The 17,196-nt window shown below is 36.3% G+C and overlaps 1 protein-coding gene across 16 annotated transcripts in view; it reads left to right on the top strand.

The window, feature by feature from the left end:
• Positions 1–204: 204 nt before the first annotated feature.
• LOC131156741 (protein HUA2-LIKE 3-like) overlaps positions 205–17,196 on the top strand; it is a 40,808-nt gene continuing 23,816 nt past the window's right edge. For 11 of the 16 annotated variants that reach the window (XM_058110653.1, XM_058110652.1, XM_058110646.1 and 8 more), the window contains exons 1-2: positions 242–736; positions 1,519–1,595. In XM_058110653.1, the coding sequence (XP_057966636.1) occupies positions 608–736; positions 1,519–1,595 (206 nt within the window). In that variant the 5' untranslated portion in view covers positions 242–607. Of the gene's footprint in view, positions 737–1,518; positions 1,596–17,196 lie in introns of all 16 variants that reach the window. The other 5 variants (XM_058110647.1, XM_058110655.1, XM_058110638.1 and 2 more) reach the window with 1 other exon arrangement.

Genomic DNA, 17,196 nt, shown 5'->3' with positions numbered 1-17,196 from the left:
AGCTCAGCCCATGAGAGGCGTGTCCGGTTATGAATGATCAGTGGGTAGGTCACGTGTTCATCGTAGTATCTAAGACGTAGCCTAGATTCATGATTCATCCACACACAGCGCACGTTAGTCCACCCCACAGCAGCCTACGCATCCAGCGCACCTTAGCCCACAGCAGCCTACGCATCCAGCGCACCTTAGCCCACCGCATTCCTCGACGCCTATCTCTCATCATGCCATATGTGGAATGGTCTTCTTCCGCAAAACTCTTTCTACTCAAACTCATGTAGGCCTCTGTGTCTCCCCTTCCTAGAACTAGGGTTTGCAGAGTTCTCCATCCCTCCCTTCGTTGCTTCCTCTGTCTCGCCCTTTTCGAAGAATTAGGGTTACTGCTGGAGCCGTGATTGTCTCCCTATTGATCTTTGTGTTTCAATGCCTTCAAATCTCCCTATCGCAGCGACCTTGGGAAGTTCTTGCCTCTGCCAAACCGCTGCCTTCTCCACTGAGAGGCGAGCGATTTCGGCGAATACGCGAATTCATCTTGTTTCTCTTTGTTCGTCTTCTTATCTGAATCCATAGAAACGCGTGCGGTTGTTAGATCGGACTCTGTACGATTCTAATGGCGCCAAGTCGCAGAAAAGGTTCCAGCAAAGCCTCTGCCGCCGCTGCAGCCGCTGCCCGCCGGCAGTGGAAGGTCGGCGATCTCGTACTTGCGAAGGTCAAGGGGTTCCCAGCATGGCCTGCAACTGTATGTATAAGACTCTTGCAAGAACTTAAAGTTATGCTTTTGATTACATGATTGAATAATATGCCTAAGTTGGGATTTTCAATTGCATGATGTTCTTTGCTTTACTTTGTGGCCCAATCGTTTGGTTTATCAAAAGACTATTGCTCATAGATCTAACACAAATATTAATTCTTTCTTTAAATTTTCACTGCTTATTGCAGTTGCATGGTGTTAATGTAATTATGCTGGCGGTTGACAGTATTGGACTAAAAGTTTAATTTTCTATGCCTATTATGGTGATGCTTGTAATCTTTATACTTATGTCTGAATTTTCCCCTTTCCTTAAGTCCCCTTTCCACCTTTGGGTTTTCCCAGGTGTGGTGTAGAATTTAACTGCTTAAAAGCTGGCTGCTTAGAATACAGTAGAAAGTTTGATAAAAGAAGAGGAAGACCGTTGGGTGGTGGGTGGGCGGTTGGGGGATCAAGAAATAAGTAAAATATAGTGATTTTAAGCAAATTTCTGAAAATCAAGAGGGAAAAGTTGTTCTTTTTTTCTACCCTTACTCTTGTAACCAATTTAATCACGTTAACAAGGACATACAATTACATTTTCTTAGTAACATTCAATAATAGGAACCTTGAATTTCAAAATTGTGGTTTTTATCTTCTTCCTACATTTTCTGATCAGCCAAACAGAGGCTTATGAGTGCCATTGGTCTCCTCTTTTTTCACTTTTATCATACTATTATTTTTTTAGCATACTATTGGTTTTTAGGGCTTGTCATCTTCTTTTCTGATGGCAGGTGAGCGAGCCACAGAAGTGGGGATACTCCACAGATTGGAAGAAAGTACTTGTCTACTTTTTTGGAACTAAACAAATGTGAGTACTTAGCACACAAAAGCTTCTTTGCATTTTTTTATTATTAGTTTTTTTTGGTATGTACATGTATATTACTAAAGTGAATTTTAGGGAGATTCAAAAGTAGAATTTGTTTCTTTGTTTCCTTCATTATTATTTGAATGCATTGTTAATATAGTTATTGCTTGTGCTAATTGACAAGCTTTGATGAAACTATTGATTAGATGCCAAGTTAATGTTGAATCATGATCTCAATTGCATTAAAAATGTGAAAATTAATAAAAATTTTGGAATGCTATCAACTCTTTTGATTGGTTGAACAAACAACATTTAATTATTTCTAAATTTTTTTGTTGAGTTGAAGAGAGGATAGTTAATTCTTATTGTTAAGAGTTCAAGAGAGGGAGTTTTGTGTAGTAAAATAATTACTAAGCATTTGTCCTTGCATTTGTCCTTGCTTTGCACTCTTATTTCAAAAACATACATATAAATTCAACAAATATTTTTTAGTCATTTGGCGACAATTGAACTAATTTGCTTGGTTGTTATAACTTAAATAAGTTTTAGGTGGGAATTTTTTTTTTCGTGCTTTCAATTTTTTTAGTTTCAGGTTTTGAAATCTCTTTTCCTCGTCTATGGAGGAATAAAAGAAATTAGTTTGTGGATGTAGCCCGGAATGTATATGCATAATTGACACCTTCCAACCCTTCAATTTGCTAAAAATTAGGATTAGCTTATTAAAGGAGTGAATGTAGTTTTTTTAAGATCTTGAGACTATAGCTGCATAAGCTTTTGATAGGGGGAAATTTCAGTTTCTACCATTCAATTTATGAGTTTTGGACTATATACTTTTCAAGAAGGTGTAGCAATGGAGTGCCTTTATATGTGTTGCATTGCGATTTCTGTTATTGCTAAAACTGGAAACAATATATTCTTGATATTTCTTGGGGGACCATGAGAGATGAGTAGTTATTCGACTTAGAACTCTGTGTCCGATTTACATTTGATTTTTGGATTACATGCTAAACTCTTGTTAGGGTTGTTACCATTTTGATTTTAAATAGTTTAAACTTTGATGCTATTTCTCCATAGCCCAAGGTATGTTTTAAACTTCTGGCTTGGCAATGCTCATCTCTTATCTCTTCGTGGGAGCAATGCCCTTATCTTCTTCTCTTCTCTTCTCTTCTTTTTTTGGCTTTGCTTTAATGTATGTGATGAAGAATATGAGACATAGGGACAGGTGGAGGAAGTAAATACCAACATTATTGTTGATGTTTTTCATAGCTTTACCTGATATTTTACTCATGTGCCACTTTGGTAGCTTTGCCTAAGCTAGGGGACCTACTTGCTCCCACTTTTATTTATTAATTAAAATGATGGATTAGTTGACCAAGCTAATTATTTGGATGCTGGAGGAGGATTCTTAATCGATTTGTGTCGTAAAAGTTTGCATTTTAAAAAGAAGCATTATCATCATTGACATTTTTTGAGTGGTGTATAGTTAGTGGCTTAATTATTTGAAAGTTTTTCTTTTTTCTTTTTGTAATAATTAATTTGAAGAGCAATGGAAGCAATTTTTGGGTTCATCACTAAGTTTAAGTTAAGGTGAGGTGATGTTGGGCATGTTGATTGATGCGGAGGAATTTGTGAGAAGCTTAAGTGTTTTGGAATATTTTGAACTTGGGGGGCTTAGGCTAGGGGACTAACTTTCCTCCCACTTTACATTATTATTGTGGGATACTTGACCATGGTAGTTGCTCAGGTGCTGGAATAGGTTTGAGGAAGATTTTTGTTTAGGATTGTGTTTGTAAGGGATTTGTTAGTAATTCTTGTGTTTCATGCAATTGTTATTTTTTGGCTGGTAGACAATAAGTGGATTAATTATTTGAGAGTTCCCCTCCCCTCGCCATCTTTTATTTTTTTCCCCAAAATAATGGAAGGTTTTGTATGCTATATTTTGCATTTATTTGAACTTTGGTCACCTTTTTCTCAGCTAAATCATTTTGTGATAATGGATGATTAATAAGGTAGATGCGGTTGTATGTTTTAGGAGGAGAGAGATAATGCTTAAGTCTTTGTTTCAATTATTTCTTGCCCTTTTACCTTTTCATAATTTAAAAAAAGAAAACCGAGAATTTTTTCTTATTGGGATCTTTTTATGTGTGGTGTTTTTGCCAATTGTTGCAACTTTAGTTCAAAACATATTGTTTCAAGTTTTATCTTCCAAGAATTTCAGCCTTCTCACATAACAAAAGCCCTCCCAATATTCCAGATGATGCTAATTTTATGGTTTGGACACTTCATGCCTTGTGTGGCATTAGGTAGGTGTGAATACTGAATTGCATTGTTTTACAGTTTACCATTTGACTCTTTTTTGCTTTCATGTTCGCTTGTTGCTTCCGCTTCATTTGCAATCAATGATTGTGAATTTATTCATTTGGTGAAACTAGTGAGCCCTTCAAATCATAACCAAACCAAAATTTTAGTTTCGCAAAAAAAATGTGAACTGTAACTGAACCATTTTTGATGGATAACCAAAATTTAGTTAACTGGTTTTTATGCCAATATCCAATGGTTAACCGAATCGTTCGATTCAAGTCACTACAAATTGACATGTTTCTTCCATTATAATCAACTTGTAAATTTTAAAATTCAAACATTCAAATTCAATCATCAATAAGAAGTCTTAAATTTATAAATTTTAAATTAGCACCCTGCATAAGCTTAAAAACATCCACCATTTTGAATATAAAGAAAATCCATAATCCAAGGCCTAATTCTAAAAAAATAGCATAAAAGTAACCAACCCAAGTTTAAAATTGTTACTAAAAAAGAAAAAAAATATTTAATTTATAATAATTATTAAAATAACATATTATATATAATGACATAATATATATTTTTATAAATAATATGTATTTTTATACATTTATAATATATCGGTTCAGTTCAGGTTAATTGTGGTTACTGCATGTGCCAAATTGAATCCGAGCTGTAAATCAAAAAAATTGAAAATTTTGAACTAAAACTGAATTGAAAAAATGGCTGACCAATTTTTTGGTTTGGTTTGGTTTGATTTACGGTTTTTCATGCCCACCCCTAGGTGTAACTGCAATATACTTTCGGTTGACTAGTTAAGCTAGTGTGTTAACCAGTGACGCATTGCCCTTCACAAGGTGTGAAGTGTTTGGCCTGTGACACCTAGCCAATCTCCAAAGATTGTGATGTATTAGCCACATATTTTCAAAATGGAATAGAGTTGGACCCTCCTTCATAGGGTTAGATTCAAGCACGAAGGAGTAGTGATGTAGGACGGGAAGTAAGACCTTGGGAAGATCCTTGTTGGAGAATAATCAAGAAGAATTGGGGTCAAGGGATTATTGGGTTTAGTTAGTAGCTAATTTTGGGTTTAGTTTATTTAGTATAGGATTATGTGTATTTGGGGCAATGCTTGTGTGTGTATTTTAGGGGGGCATGTTCGTAATTTAATGTTGTCTTAGGGGTATATGTGTAGTATCCTGTGTTAAAGGCCTTCTTATTTTATTGTGCGAAAGCCATGTTGTAGACTTTTAGGTAGTTGTTGTTGGATTTGAAGTGAATGTGAGATTTCTCCCTTGCATCTCCTCTCTCCTCTCTGCCCTCTTCCTTCTTCCCCTTTCCTCCCTTCGATTTCTCATGGCTGTGGACCATTGATGCTGTCCCGCATCATTTGATTTCAGAGACCAAAATCGAACTCCATTCTTCCATTTCAATTCCTTCATATTCCCCTTTCACTCTTCTTCTGCCCTTTTTTTTCTCTTCTTCCAATTCTCCACCGTAATTCTCTCAATTCTCTCTCTATTTCTGGTTTATTTTCTTTTCTTCCTCCTCCTCTTTTCCTTCTGTTCTATTCTGTTCTGTTCTGTCCCTAATCCTCTGCTGCCCAGCAGCTTTCTTTCCTCTTTATTCTTCTCTGTTCTGTTCCCTTTCTAGTTTCTGTCCTACACTCTTGTAATCCCTTAACTTCTACTTTAATCTTTCCTCTTCTTCTCTTAATTCTCTGAGTTTCAACTTCTCTTAATTTCTTTTCTCCCTTCTATCTTCTTTTTCTCCCCTCTCTGTTTGTCTCCCTCAATTCTCTCTCTAATCTCTTTTATCTCTCTCATAATCTTCCATCTTGAAACCATCCAGGAATCAAAATCCCAATCCCAGATTTCATCTTTTTCAACCATCTTCTCTGCCTTGAAATTTCAGTGAAAAAAACTGAGAAACGGTCCAAACTTTTTCTGAAAATTCCAGTCACATCCCCAATTCTTTGAGCACCCCATTCCTTGAAGATCTTCGTGACACCTCCCACACCATCATATTCAGAATCGCACTGAAACCCTCCCTCCTAAAATTTCATCTTCTGGTCACTGGTGAAGCCCCACATGCTGGCTGTAATTTTCCAGCCGCTGATCCCTTAGAAATCCATGGTTGACAGAGTTGTTTTGACACACCACCACAACCATTCAACTCACCGTCCTTTGATCTACCACCTTCTAGAAAATCATCACTGGAGGACCCTCACCGGCGGCACGTGCACCCCATGCGCTGGTGACCTGTGAGTGTGAATCTTATAGAGTCCTCTCCTGCTTCCAGATTCATGAGAAATTGCTCCAGCTGCAATATTTTGGGTTTTCTCCATGTTCTTTTGACCTGCAATGAGATATTTTGTAGGTAATTGTTGATTTTGAATTTGAAGTGAATGTGAGATTTCCCACTTGTATCTCCTCTCTCCTCTCTTCCCTTTCTCCGTTTTCCCTCTTCTCTCTCTCTCATGTCTGCCAGATTAATGATGCTGTTCCGCATGAGGTTGTGATCAGAAATCACTTTCAGGAGCACTTCTTGAGTGAGGTTAGGCAAGGTGTCCTCTATATTGTGGTGGATTAAAATCTATTAATCCTAGTAGCTATTGGCCTATTATCAACAACAAACCAACTAAATTAAGTTTTAGAAGAGAAAAAATATCCCTTAAATTACGCTACCTAATGCAAGAATCAAAACCTCTAATGCTAGAATGATCCTCAAGCCTCCTAAATTTTCATTCGTAGCTCTGGTAACATTGAAGTCAGCTCTCATACGCCAATATTAGGAATGCACAAATTGAAATGCATGGTAGAACATAATGTGCAATGACGTTTGGGTGAAAAAGCTTTTTGTGCAGCAAGAACTTGATGCATCTTTGATAAAATTCTTCCTCACCTTTGACCATCTGATACCTTTTTCCTTAACTTTCAATCATTTCCATTGAGTTTACCTATTTTCTTAATCGAGCGTCCCTAACCTCTTAAGCCTTTATTTGAGTTTATTTACTTAATTTGATTTTTTTTAGCCATCGCCATTATCTTTTGCTTTTCTTGAAAACCTATTTTTGGAGGTTCGATCGACTCATGGGGGTTAGGCCTTAGGAGGGAGAACCTTGTTCAACTGCTTAACTTTGAAGAGAAGGGAAGGCCCTGATGCTTTATAAGAAGGATCATTCAATGTCTCTTCATCTTTTTTACAGTGGACGAAAGATGATGGCTGTTGACCCAATTGTGGTCATTTCTCTTCTCAAAAATGTTGCCCTTGGGTGAAGACTTTTAGGGCACTCAATCACCTTGTTTCACTTGGATTGAGAGCTAATGCTTGTGGGTTTTTCATATCAATGGAGAGGATTTTGGTTAAAAAGAGGAGGTGCCAGCTTGTCAGAGTGGAAGAATTTTAGTTAGCTATAAAGGGGAAGATAGTAGAGTAACACAACAACTGTTTCTATGATGCCTTGATTGCGGCTCTTCAAACATGGCCACAATGTTAGAAACATTCGTATTTTCAAGGATCAAAGCTTCCTCTCATTGTCAATGGAGGAATTCCATCTATGTAGGTCAAGAAAGTAGAAGCTTCATAAATGGAGATGTGATAGACAACAACTACGTGTTGCGGGTGTTACAATGACTATACAATGCACTGTTTTAAAAGGCGAAGGCGTGAGGCGAGGCAATTTACCCTTGACGAGGCATAAGCCTTGAGTCGTTGAGGCTTATGATTTTGGGGAATTTAGTTTTTATTTTAAATATATAAAAATAAATTATATATTTAATATTAATATGAAATTTATTAAAATAGGTTATAAATTTTACTGTCTGAATTTTAAAACTGAAAAATGGTACAAGAAAAAAAAACTTAAGTCTAAAATACATTAACAAGCCACATGCCCATGGCATGGGTTATAATCAAAGAGCCATGTGGTATTCACACCTAGTAGAAATAAAACAAGGACACAAAAGGGTGGGGAACATGTCATTTGTACTCTGTAGACTACTATATTTGAGGGTTTGAAGGGAGATCACTTGATGAGAGACAAAGACTTGAGTTTACGTGTTTGAGAGACTTAAAGACACCAATTGACTTGTCAGAGAGAGAGAGAAGATTGGGAATTGTGGTTGGCGAGGGAGATGACAGTGTTGGAGTAGTCTTGTGGGAGAAAGATTGATATAGCTTCATTGAGAGGGATGCTTAGTTGGGGAAGATGCTTCGTCGAGGGGCTTCCATCGTCAAGGAGGTCCAGGAGGGACTATATCTTGCAAATCGATTTTTTCAAATATTTTTATATTTCAGAAAATAGGTTGATGGGGATCAATATGTGTACGCCTTGAACTTTGAGACGTGAAAGGCTCAACTTTTTGGATGGGGCGTACGCCTAGCTGCAGAAGGCGTATGCATTTGGGGACTTGCACATTTTAAAATACGCCTTGGGACATTTTTGCTTGAAAACGCATTGAGGTGCGCCTTGAGAACACCTTTTAAAACACTGATATAATGTATCGACATGGATAATCAAGTGGCATTATAGTAAATAAGGGGTGTATAACTCCTTAACTCATGCTAGAGTGAGAATGATATAAAAAGCTCATTATAAGGGGGGAAAAATCTTGGTGACATTTTGACCACGTAAATAAGATCTTCTACTGCACCATTGTGGTGATTGTGGTTGAAGAGATACTTTAAGGTACCTTGTGGCTAGTCTCATCCAGGACATGTTTCTGGAAATTATGGGGTACTTGAAGATCTAATTTTTGAACGGTTGGGTCTTAGGGGTGTCTGTGGTTTTGTTACTTGGGTGATAGGGAAGCAAAAGGTGTTTGGGGTAGATACACAATGGACCAGATCGTTGAAATCACAACTTCAAAGAAGAAGAAAAAGAAGCTCATTTGTCCCTGATTGTCATATTGGGTACTAAGTGAGTACTACAAAGAGAGGTTGGGGGCGAGCTCTTGGCATCCATGAGGGGTGTCTTGGGATTTTGTGTGGGATTGGAGCCCCATGGATGACACCATAGGTTATGTTGTTGCATGGTAGGGGGGGGGGGGGGAGGTTGAGATGTGCACCCACTCTCTCCCTTGGATTCCCTAGGTGGCACCAACTTGTATTGATGGTCCTTTTTATTTCGGATATGATATATTTAATAATCTTTCAATGGGGGACATGTGAGGGAGAACAATATTTCTCCAAAGATCAAAATAGACAAAAAGGAGAGAAAACAAACATAATATTACAATAATGTTGCCTTCTGTCACAAGATCAAGCAGTGACGCACCCCCCAAAAAACCATAAGAATGGCTAGAGGCCAAGAACATTGCTTTGTCCCAACAAACAAAGAGATGTTGTGCTGTCCTTGAGAAGTTCTCACATTCTTCTCAATTCAAAAGGTCCACAAAAAAATAAATACTGCACTTGGGCAATGGAACTTCGTCATTCCTACTCTTGTTGAACCCTAGTAATTCACCAACCACTCGATGTGGCACCCTAGCTTTGCCAAAACAAGAATGCATTTTAAAGCTAGGTTGCCACCTTACTATGATGGAAGAGGGGGAGCATTTGTCCTGTTGGATTCACGACACATCACATGTTTGGATTGAGGTGTATGGCCTTCTAATCTAAAGCAAGTATTGATTAGGCTATTGAAAGATATGAACCGTTGTATGTCTATCTCAAGCAATGTATGATGCTGCTTTATGGATAGTGTTGAAGATTTGGGTAAAATGGAAGACTTGACAACAATTATAGGTCTCTCCCTCTATTTATAATATATGTTTAGTACAATACCAATGACTATAATACCTTCACTGACTCATGCGCTAATACAACTCCTAACACATACTCATAATTTTAAATGACCGAATGACCATTAACACCCCCTTCAAGATGGAGAACGTATATGCTCCTAGCTTGTTACAAATGAATATCACATGAGCACCTCCCAAGGATTTAGTAAACAAATCAACAAGCTGAAAATCAGACTTCACATGAGTGGTTTTAATGAACTTCTGTACTAGTTTCTCTTGAACAAAGTGACAATCAACTTCAATGTGCTTTGTCCACTCATGGAAGATTGTGTTGGAAGCAATATGAATAGCAGTTTCATTATCAAACATCAACTCCGTAGGCTGAGAATATAGAAAACCTAGTTCTTTCAACATATTCTTCAACCAAACAAGTTCACATGTAGTGTGCGTCATTGCCCTATACTCTAACTTGCCACTCGAGTTGGCCACAACATTTTTTTTTCCTCTTTCAGGACACTGAATTACCACCAAAAAAGATATAGTACCCGATTGTGGATCATGGTCGGAAGGGGATTTGGCCCAATTAACATCTGTATATCCCTGTATAAGAGTGTAACCTTGATCCTGATGTAAGAGACCTCTCCCTGGTGCACCTTTGAAATATCTCAAAATGTGAATTACTGCATCCCAATTACTTGTTCTTGGGGAATCGAGAGGCTAACTCACAACTCCTGCTGTGAAGAATATATTTAGTCATTATTGTGAGATAATTCAACTTTTCAAGAAGTCTTCTATATTGTCCGGGGTTAGGCAACAAACCAACATATACTTTGCACTCACTATTGGGATCCATGGGTGTATCAATAGGGTTGAATCCTAACGAACCAGTCTCATCTAAAAGATTAAGAACATGCTTCCTCTGTTGACAAGACAGTTTCGGTACGAGATCTTGATACTTCTATACCCGAGCTTTAGGTCCTAGATGCCTTGATTATTATGACCAGTGATCACAATGCCATTGACATATACAATAAGCCAAATCCTGTCAGGTGGAGTATGATGACAAAATACATAGGGATTTATTGCACTTCGTCAGAGGCCAAACTCAAGTACTTCAACTCTAAATGGGCCATACCATGCTTTGAGAGATTGTTTTTTAATCCATATAATGATCTATTAAGTTGATACATCAAGCTTGACTCCCCCTAAGCAACAAACCTAGGTGGTTGCTCCATATAGACCTCCTAAAGATCATGTAGGAAAGCATTCTTCTCATCTAACTAATGCAGAGACCAATGACAAGCAGTGACTAAGGAGATGAACAAATGTATTGAGGCAAGTTAGCGGCTAGAGAGAATGTGTCTGAATAGTCCAAATCGTACACTTGTGTATGTCCCTTAGCAACAAAGTGAGCCTTCAAGCAAGCCATAGAACCATTAGGATTGACTCTCACATTGTACACCTTGTATCAACCAACCATAGGCTTATTAGGAGGAAGAGGTACCAAGTCTCAAGTATCATTATGATGTAGTGCATGCATATTCATCCGTTGCAGTCCTCCACCTAGAATGGGATAGGACTTAAGAGATAGATTTTGGAAGAGCAACATTAGATAGATTACTAACAAAATAGTAATATGAGGGTGATAAGAAATCATTAAAAACAAAATTAGAGATTGGATGTTAGGTACAAGTGTGTTTTCCTTTCCGGACAGTTATAAGATGATCAACATCACGGAAAATAAGATCATCCAACAAGGGAACGAGAGGTGCGGTAGTAAAAGTTGGAGGAGGCTCTCCTCCTTTGAGTTGATGTGTGTATACTTGAAAATTGGGATGATCCAAGTGGTGAGAAGGAGTTGAATTGGATGAAGGTGTAGGACGATTGTCATAGATAATAGGTTGGGATTTGGAAGGTAATGTAGAGGAATGGACTCATCAAGTCAATAGAACTCGAGGAATCAGAGTAGTATGGTGTGTACTCAAAAAAGGTGACATCAACAGAGACTAAGAATCACTGTAAAGTAGTGTTTTAACATCAATATCCCTTTTGAGTATATGAATAGTCTAGAAAAATATATTTGATAGCATGAGGATCCAGCTTATCTATTCTTGGAGCTAGCTGATGGACAAAGGACATACAACTGAATATATAAGGAGGAAGGGAGAACGAAGGAGTCTTAGGGAAAATAATTAAAGATAGGATTTTACCACCAAGAACAAAGGATGAAATTTTATTGATGAGGGGGCAAACTATGAGCACAACATCACTCCAATAACTTTCGGGGGCATTCATATGATACAATAGGGTATGAGTGATTTCAAGAATGTTTGTTTTTCCGTTTTGCAACTCCATTTTGTTGTGGGGCGTGGACACCATGGTTATAAAAATTGTGATCTGGATCATAGAATCATACGATTCTTGGCCCAAAGGCCCTGAAAGATTTATGCTTGATCCAAAGTCTTCAAAAATTGGGGCAAAATAGCTCTCAGCTTCCCATATTCAGTAATTTGCACCTGCCTTCCCTGGGTTTGACACCTCACTCCTATACTCCTTATTGAAGTTTGGCAACCCATCACCTAAATTTATCTTTTGTTTGACAACCAGAGAGCCCTCTATCTGGTGACTGGAGTTTGATCAGCAGCAGCCTGCACTCTTGCTGTTTGATCAGCAGTTCTTTGGTGTTTGGCAACTAGAATTCTTGGTGTTCGACAAGAACTCAGTCTTACGCCCTCTTCTTTTTTTGGTGTTTGACAAGAATACCTTAGTCCTCTTTAACACAGTTTTTTGTTCAATCAGCAGCAGCCAAGAAAAAGCCAAGCCAGCAGGCCCAGCAGAGCTGCAGGAGTATGCTCCGAAACAGATCTGCCTCTTGAAAAGACTCAGCTCCCATTCGGGAGCACTTAAAAAAAAAGTGCTTGCAACACTTATCACTTGAATAAGCACTTTTACAGAAAAGTGGTATTTGGCTTGTACTACAACAGACGCTGCAAAAAGTTCTTTTCCAAAATCACTCTTTTGAGAACTATTTAAGTGAATTTTAAGAAGCAATAATAGCTTTTTGGCTACTTATAAGTGGCACTGTTCATAGGTGGTGTCAATTTTGTAAATATGAAAAAAATTAGTGGCTATTTTATAATTTAAAAATACATTAGATGATAATCATGTATTATAATATATTAATTATTAATGAAATATAATTCGATTATATGGAATGATGAATGAAGAAGAAGAACCATCTATTAATTTTTAAATTAATGTTAAAAATTTAAAACTTTAATTTAATTAATAATATTATTTTAACATAAATTAATATGATGATTATCATATGTTATAAATATAAATTAAGAACAAGATTATTGTTAATCAAAAAATAATATTATATTATTTTTACTTAATAAAATATTTAAATGTTAATTGAAAATAACAATACAAATGATTATTAATTAAATTGTTATTAAAAATTAATAATATATTATTTTATTATGCATTAGAACCTGTTCATTATTTATAAAATGTAATTAAATTTTGGAATGAATAAAAACCATCTATAAATTTAAATTAACATTAAATAAACTAAAAATTTTAATTTAGTTATTAATACTATTTTTTGTATAAATTGATGTGATAATCATAGGTTAAAAATATACATTAATAACAAGATTATTGTTAATTGATAAATAATATTATATTATTTAATAGAAAATATTTAAATTTTAATTGGAAAATTATTATAATAATTATTTAAATTTTAATTACAAAAAATATTAATATTTTTATTTAGAATATATTTAAAAATACATATTAGTTATTGTAATTCAATTCTGGGCTGAACAAGAACTATTTATTAATTTAAATTAACATTAAATAAATTAAAATTTTAAATTTAATAAAAAATATCATTTTTTTTATTATAAGTTAATATGATTGTAATATGTTATAAATATATATTAATAATTATTAAAAATAATAATCTTGTATTATTTTTTAATTGAAAATATTGAAATTTTAATTATAAATATTTGAGGTAATTTTGAATGAAATTTGCTAATTAAAAAATATTAATATTTGTAATTTAAAATATTTTAAAAGTAATCATATAGGGCCCTGTAATAAAAATAGTATCCAAATACCACTCATTTTAAACACAACCAAACATCACTTATAAGTTTCAGCACTCTTCCAGCTCAGTACTTATTATTAGCACTTATTAAATTCAGCATTTTTTTGAAAAGCACTTCTGCATAAGTGGCTTCAAACAATCCCTTAATAGTGGGCACGATTTTTCCAATACTTCTGTTCCTTATTTTCTTCTTTTTATTCTATTTTCAACTTCTTATACTCACTAAGTTATTAAGTTTTCAATATTAAGACTTGTCATAAAGTTCCACATGTATTATTTTTGAATATTTATTTTACATTGAAAGTAGAATCTTATGATTCTTGATCTTGATTTTATGATTCGATCCTGCAGACCTCTCCAATGATCCCACTTAGAATCCCGATTGTAACAACCTTGGTGGACACAAGAGGATTGATGGATCATACCATAATTAGTCATATAGCCATATAGGTAGTGAATTGGGTATTGAAGTACATTGAGCATTATCACTATGAAGTAACCTAACTGGTATATGAAACTTGAGTCTTTATTTGAGAAAAAAAGTTACAAAAAGTATTAAACTTAGAACAATCTCTCATTAAATACAACCAACTCATCTTAGTGTAGTCATCAACAACTGTAACAAAGTGCCGAAACCCAACTTCGACATGACATCACTAGGCGCCAAGCGTCAAAATGGACTAGCATGAAAGGACTAGTCGCCCATTTGTTGACCCAGGGAGCAAAGGGAACACGATGATGTTTTCCCAATTGATAGGACTCTTACTCAAGATTAGACACAACACTCAATGTAGAAACTAGCTATTTCAACTTGCCCAAGGACAGATGAGCAAGGCGACAGTGGGTTTGAAGTGGTGTAGCAGCGGTTCTTTAGGCAATGGGAGGAGAGAGCGTCTCAAAGTCGTAAAATTTACGAGCATCACATCCTGCGCCAATTGTCTTGCTCGTTTTTAGATCTTAAATAACCACAAAATTAGGAAAGAAGGTTACAAAACAGTTTAGTGACTTTGTAAGATTACTAACTGACATGAGATTGAAAGGGGATTTAGGATTGTGTAAAATAGAAGAAAGAGAGATGGAGGAGGATTTACTGTTCCTCTCCCCTTAATCACGGTAGTGGACCCTTCAACAAGGATAACTTGAGGTAAATTTTTTTAGGATACTGGAGGGTAGAAAAGTTGGTTGGTTGCACTTGTCATATGGTCAGTGGAAGCAAAGTTGGTGAACGAAGGACTAGTGGGAAAGATATCAGACGAGATGCAGGCTGTAGGATTACATTTATGGGTAAAAGATGCAATGTGATAAAATGCTTGTTGAGGCGATTGATTTTGTGGAAACTTTGAATACTTCTCTAATGTAGTCATAGGACGCTGCTCACTTAAGCAAATGACTATTGATGGAACCACACTTTTTTGATTTGCAAATTTGCAAATTCCATCTCAACACAAACTTAGACCAATGACAACAAGATTAATTTCTGGAACAATCGGAACAACCATGAATAAGGTGACCCACCATGAACTAGTCACAAATGAATCAGCACAAAGCTGCCATGGAACTAAGGAACTTAGACACAGCCCCAAGAAACCAACACATAGCACCGGAACAATTGGAGCAACCACGAACAAGGTGACCCACCAAAAATGAGCCACAAATAAATCAGCACAATGCTGCCACAGCTCCAAGAAACCAAAACACAGCATTGGAACAGTTGGAGCAACCACGAACAAGGTGATCGACCATGTATGAGTCACATCTAAACCAGCATAAAGCTCCCACAGCCTCAAACGAAAAAAAGGGAAAAAATTATACACCGAGAAAACCATGAACAAGGTGAACCACCAAAACTACCACAGACAAGTCATTGACCTCATAACTCTTAACAAATTGATATAAATCTATTGACACACATGATTCTAGCTTATTGCGCCTTAATAGATCCAGTTGGTTTAAAACCTTTTTTTGGTTGCTCCTTTTTTACACGATTACCTTCATCCCTTGTCTATGTCAGTTTTATGCTAAAAATGAAAATAAAATTGAACTCTAGGACTTCTGTTGCCTTCTCAAAACCATTCTTCACTCTTGGGGCATAGTGTTCTGCAACTGGGAAGATGGGGCAGAACACTCATTGGCCAAGGTAGCAATCATGTTTGACTGGGTTGTTAAGATTCAATAGTAGGTTTTGTAAGTAGTTTGTTCAATTATCATCATTTTTTAAAGTTAATAAATTTTTTTATTTCCAATTTGAAAAATAATGTGTGAGAAACATTATTTATTTTAACTGTTGATAAACAGAAAAAGTTCAGCTCTCTATTATTTTTCCTTGACTCCTTCCCTTAAACAGCTTAAAGTTCATTTTTTTACTAATATTTCTTGACTCATTCGCTTACTCTTCATTTTGTTTAGGGAAAGCATACACATGGAATATGATCTTATTATCAAAATTTAAATGTATTGTACTATTTTGCTTCTTGTTCATGTATCAATATGTGCGTGTAATTTAGAATTGATTTTAGAAATTTGTATTGAATTGTATGATTTAATTTGGTTCTTGATTCTCGTTTCTTGATTCCCAAAATTGGATTTGTGATTCACCATTTGAATCTCGATTTGACAACTATGACACTGCCAGTCTCACAAAAAGAGCTTATGAACACTGCCACTGCTCCCAGAGACTCATCAATGGCCTTCACTAACACCGGTCAACAACTAATGGATTACCATGAAGGCATGGTTGAAAAAGATTGGATCTTTGAGCAAAACACATGCCCAACAGCTTGATGTTATGGTCTATGGAAGGAGCCGGAACATTTCGGAGGGGAAAAAGGCAGAACAAATAGGCCAGAAACCAATGCAAACCCCAAGCAAACGATGTACAAATAAAAAAAACACAGCAAATGCCACAGTGTCAGGGCCTATAAACTCAAAAACCATTGACAAACAGCTTTGGGAAGCATCAAACAACCATTACTGGGGTGCTTCACATGAGAAATTAAATGAATTCAGGCCAAAAAACATGTGTGAAATTGGCTTCATGTGCCGGCGAGTGGGGTCAGACTTGGAAGCCTTAGACCAGTGCGTTGGGCACTGGCTGGAGATGAGATTTCAGTGGAGAGCAGATTGGCAGTGTCTGGGGGCGACTATGATGTTTTTTTTTTTTTTGCAAAATCTATGTTAGATTTTGTGTCCCTGAACAGGCAGCGTTGTCCAGGAAATTTCCAGCAACTGGTCTGAATTCCAGCAGCTGCTGGTTGTTATCTAGGGCTATAATGTTGCTAGAAATTGTTCTATGATGGTGGATATGCAGCGGGTTAGAGTTTTAGGTCTCAAAATCATGCTCCAACACCATGTTGAATAACTTGGTAACAAATGGAAGACTCAACATTAATAATAGATCTCTCCCTATAATATATGTCAAGTACAATGCCAATGA

The sequence above is a fragment of the Malania oleifera genome, chromosome 5 (genome assembly GCF_029873635.1).
Source record: "Malania oleifera isolate guangnan ecotype guangnan chromosome 5, ASM2987363v1, whole genome shotgun sequence".
Classification (NCBI taxonomy): Eukaryota; Viridiplantae; Streptophyta; class Magnoliopsida; order Santalales; family Ximeniaceae; genus Malania; species Malania oleifera.
Note: the sequence above shows the minus strand (reverse complement) of the source record. Positions and strands in the feature narration are given on the sequence as shown.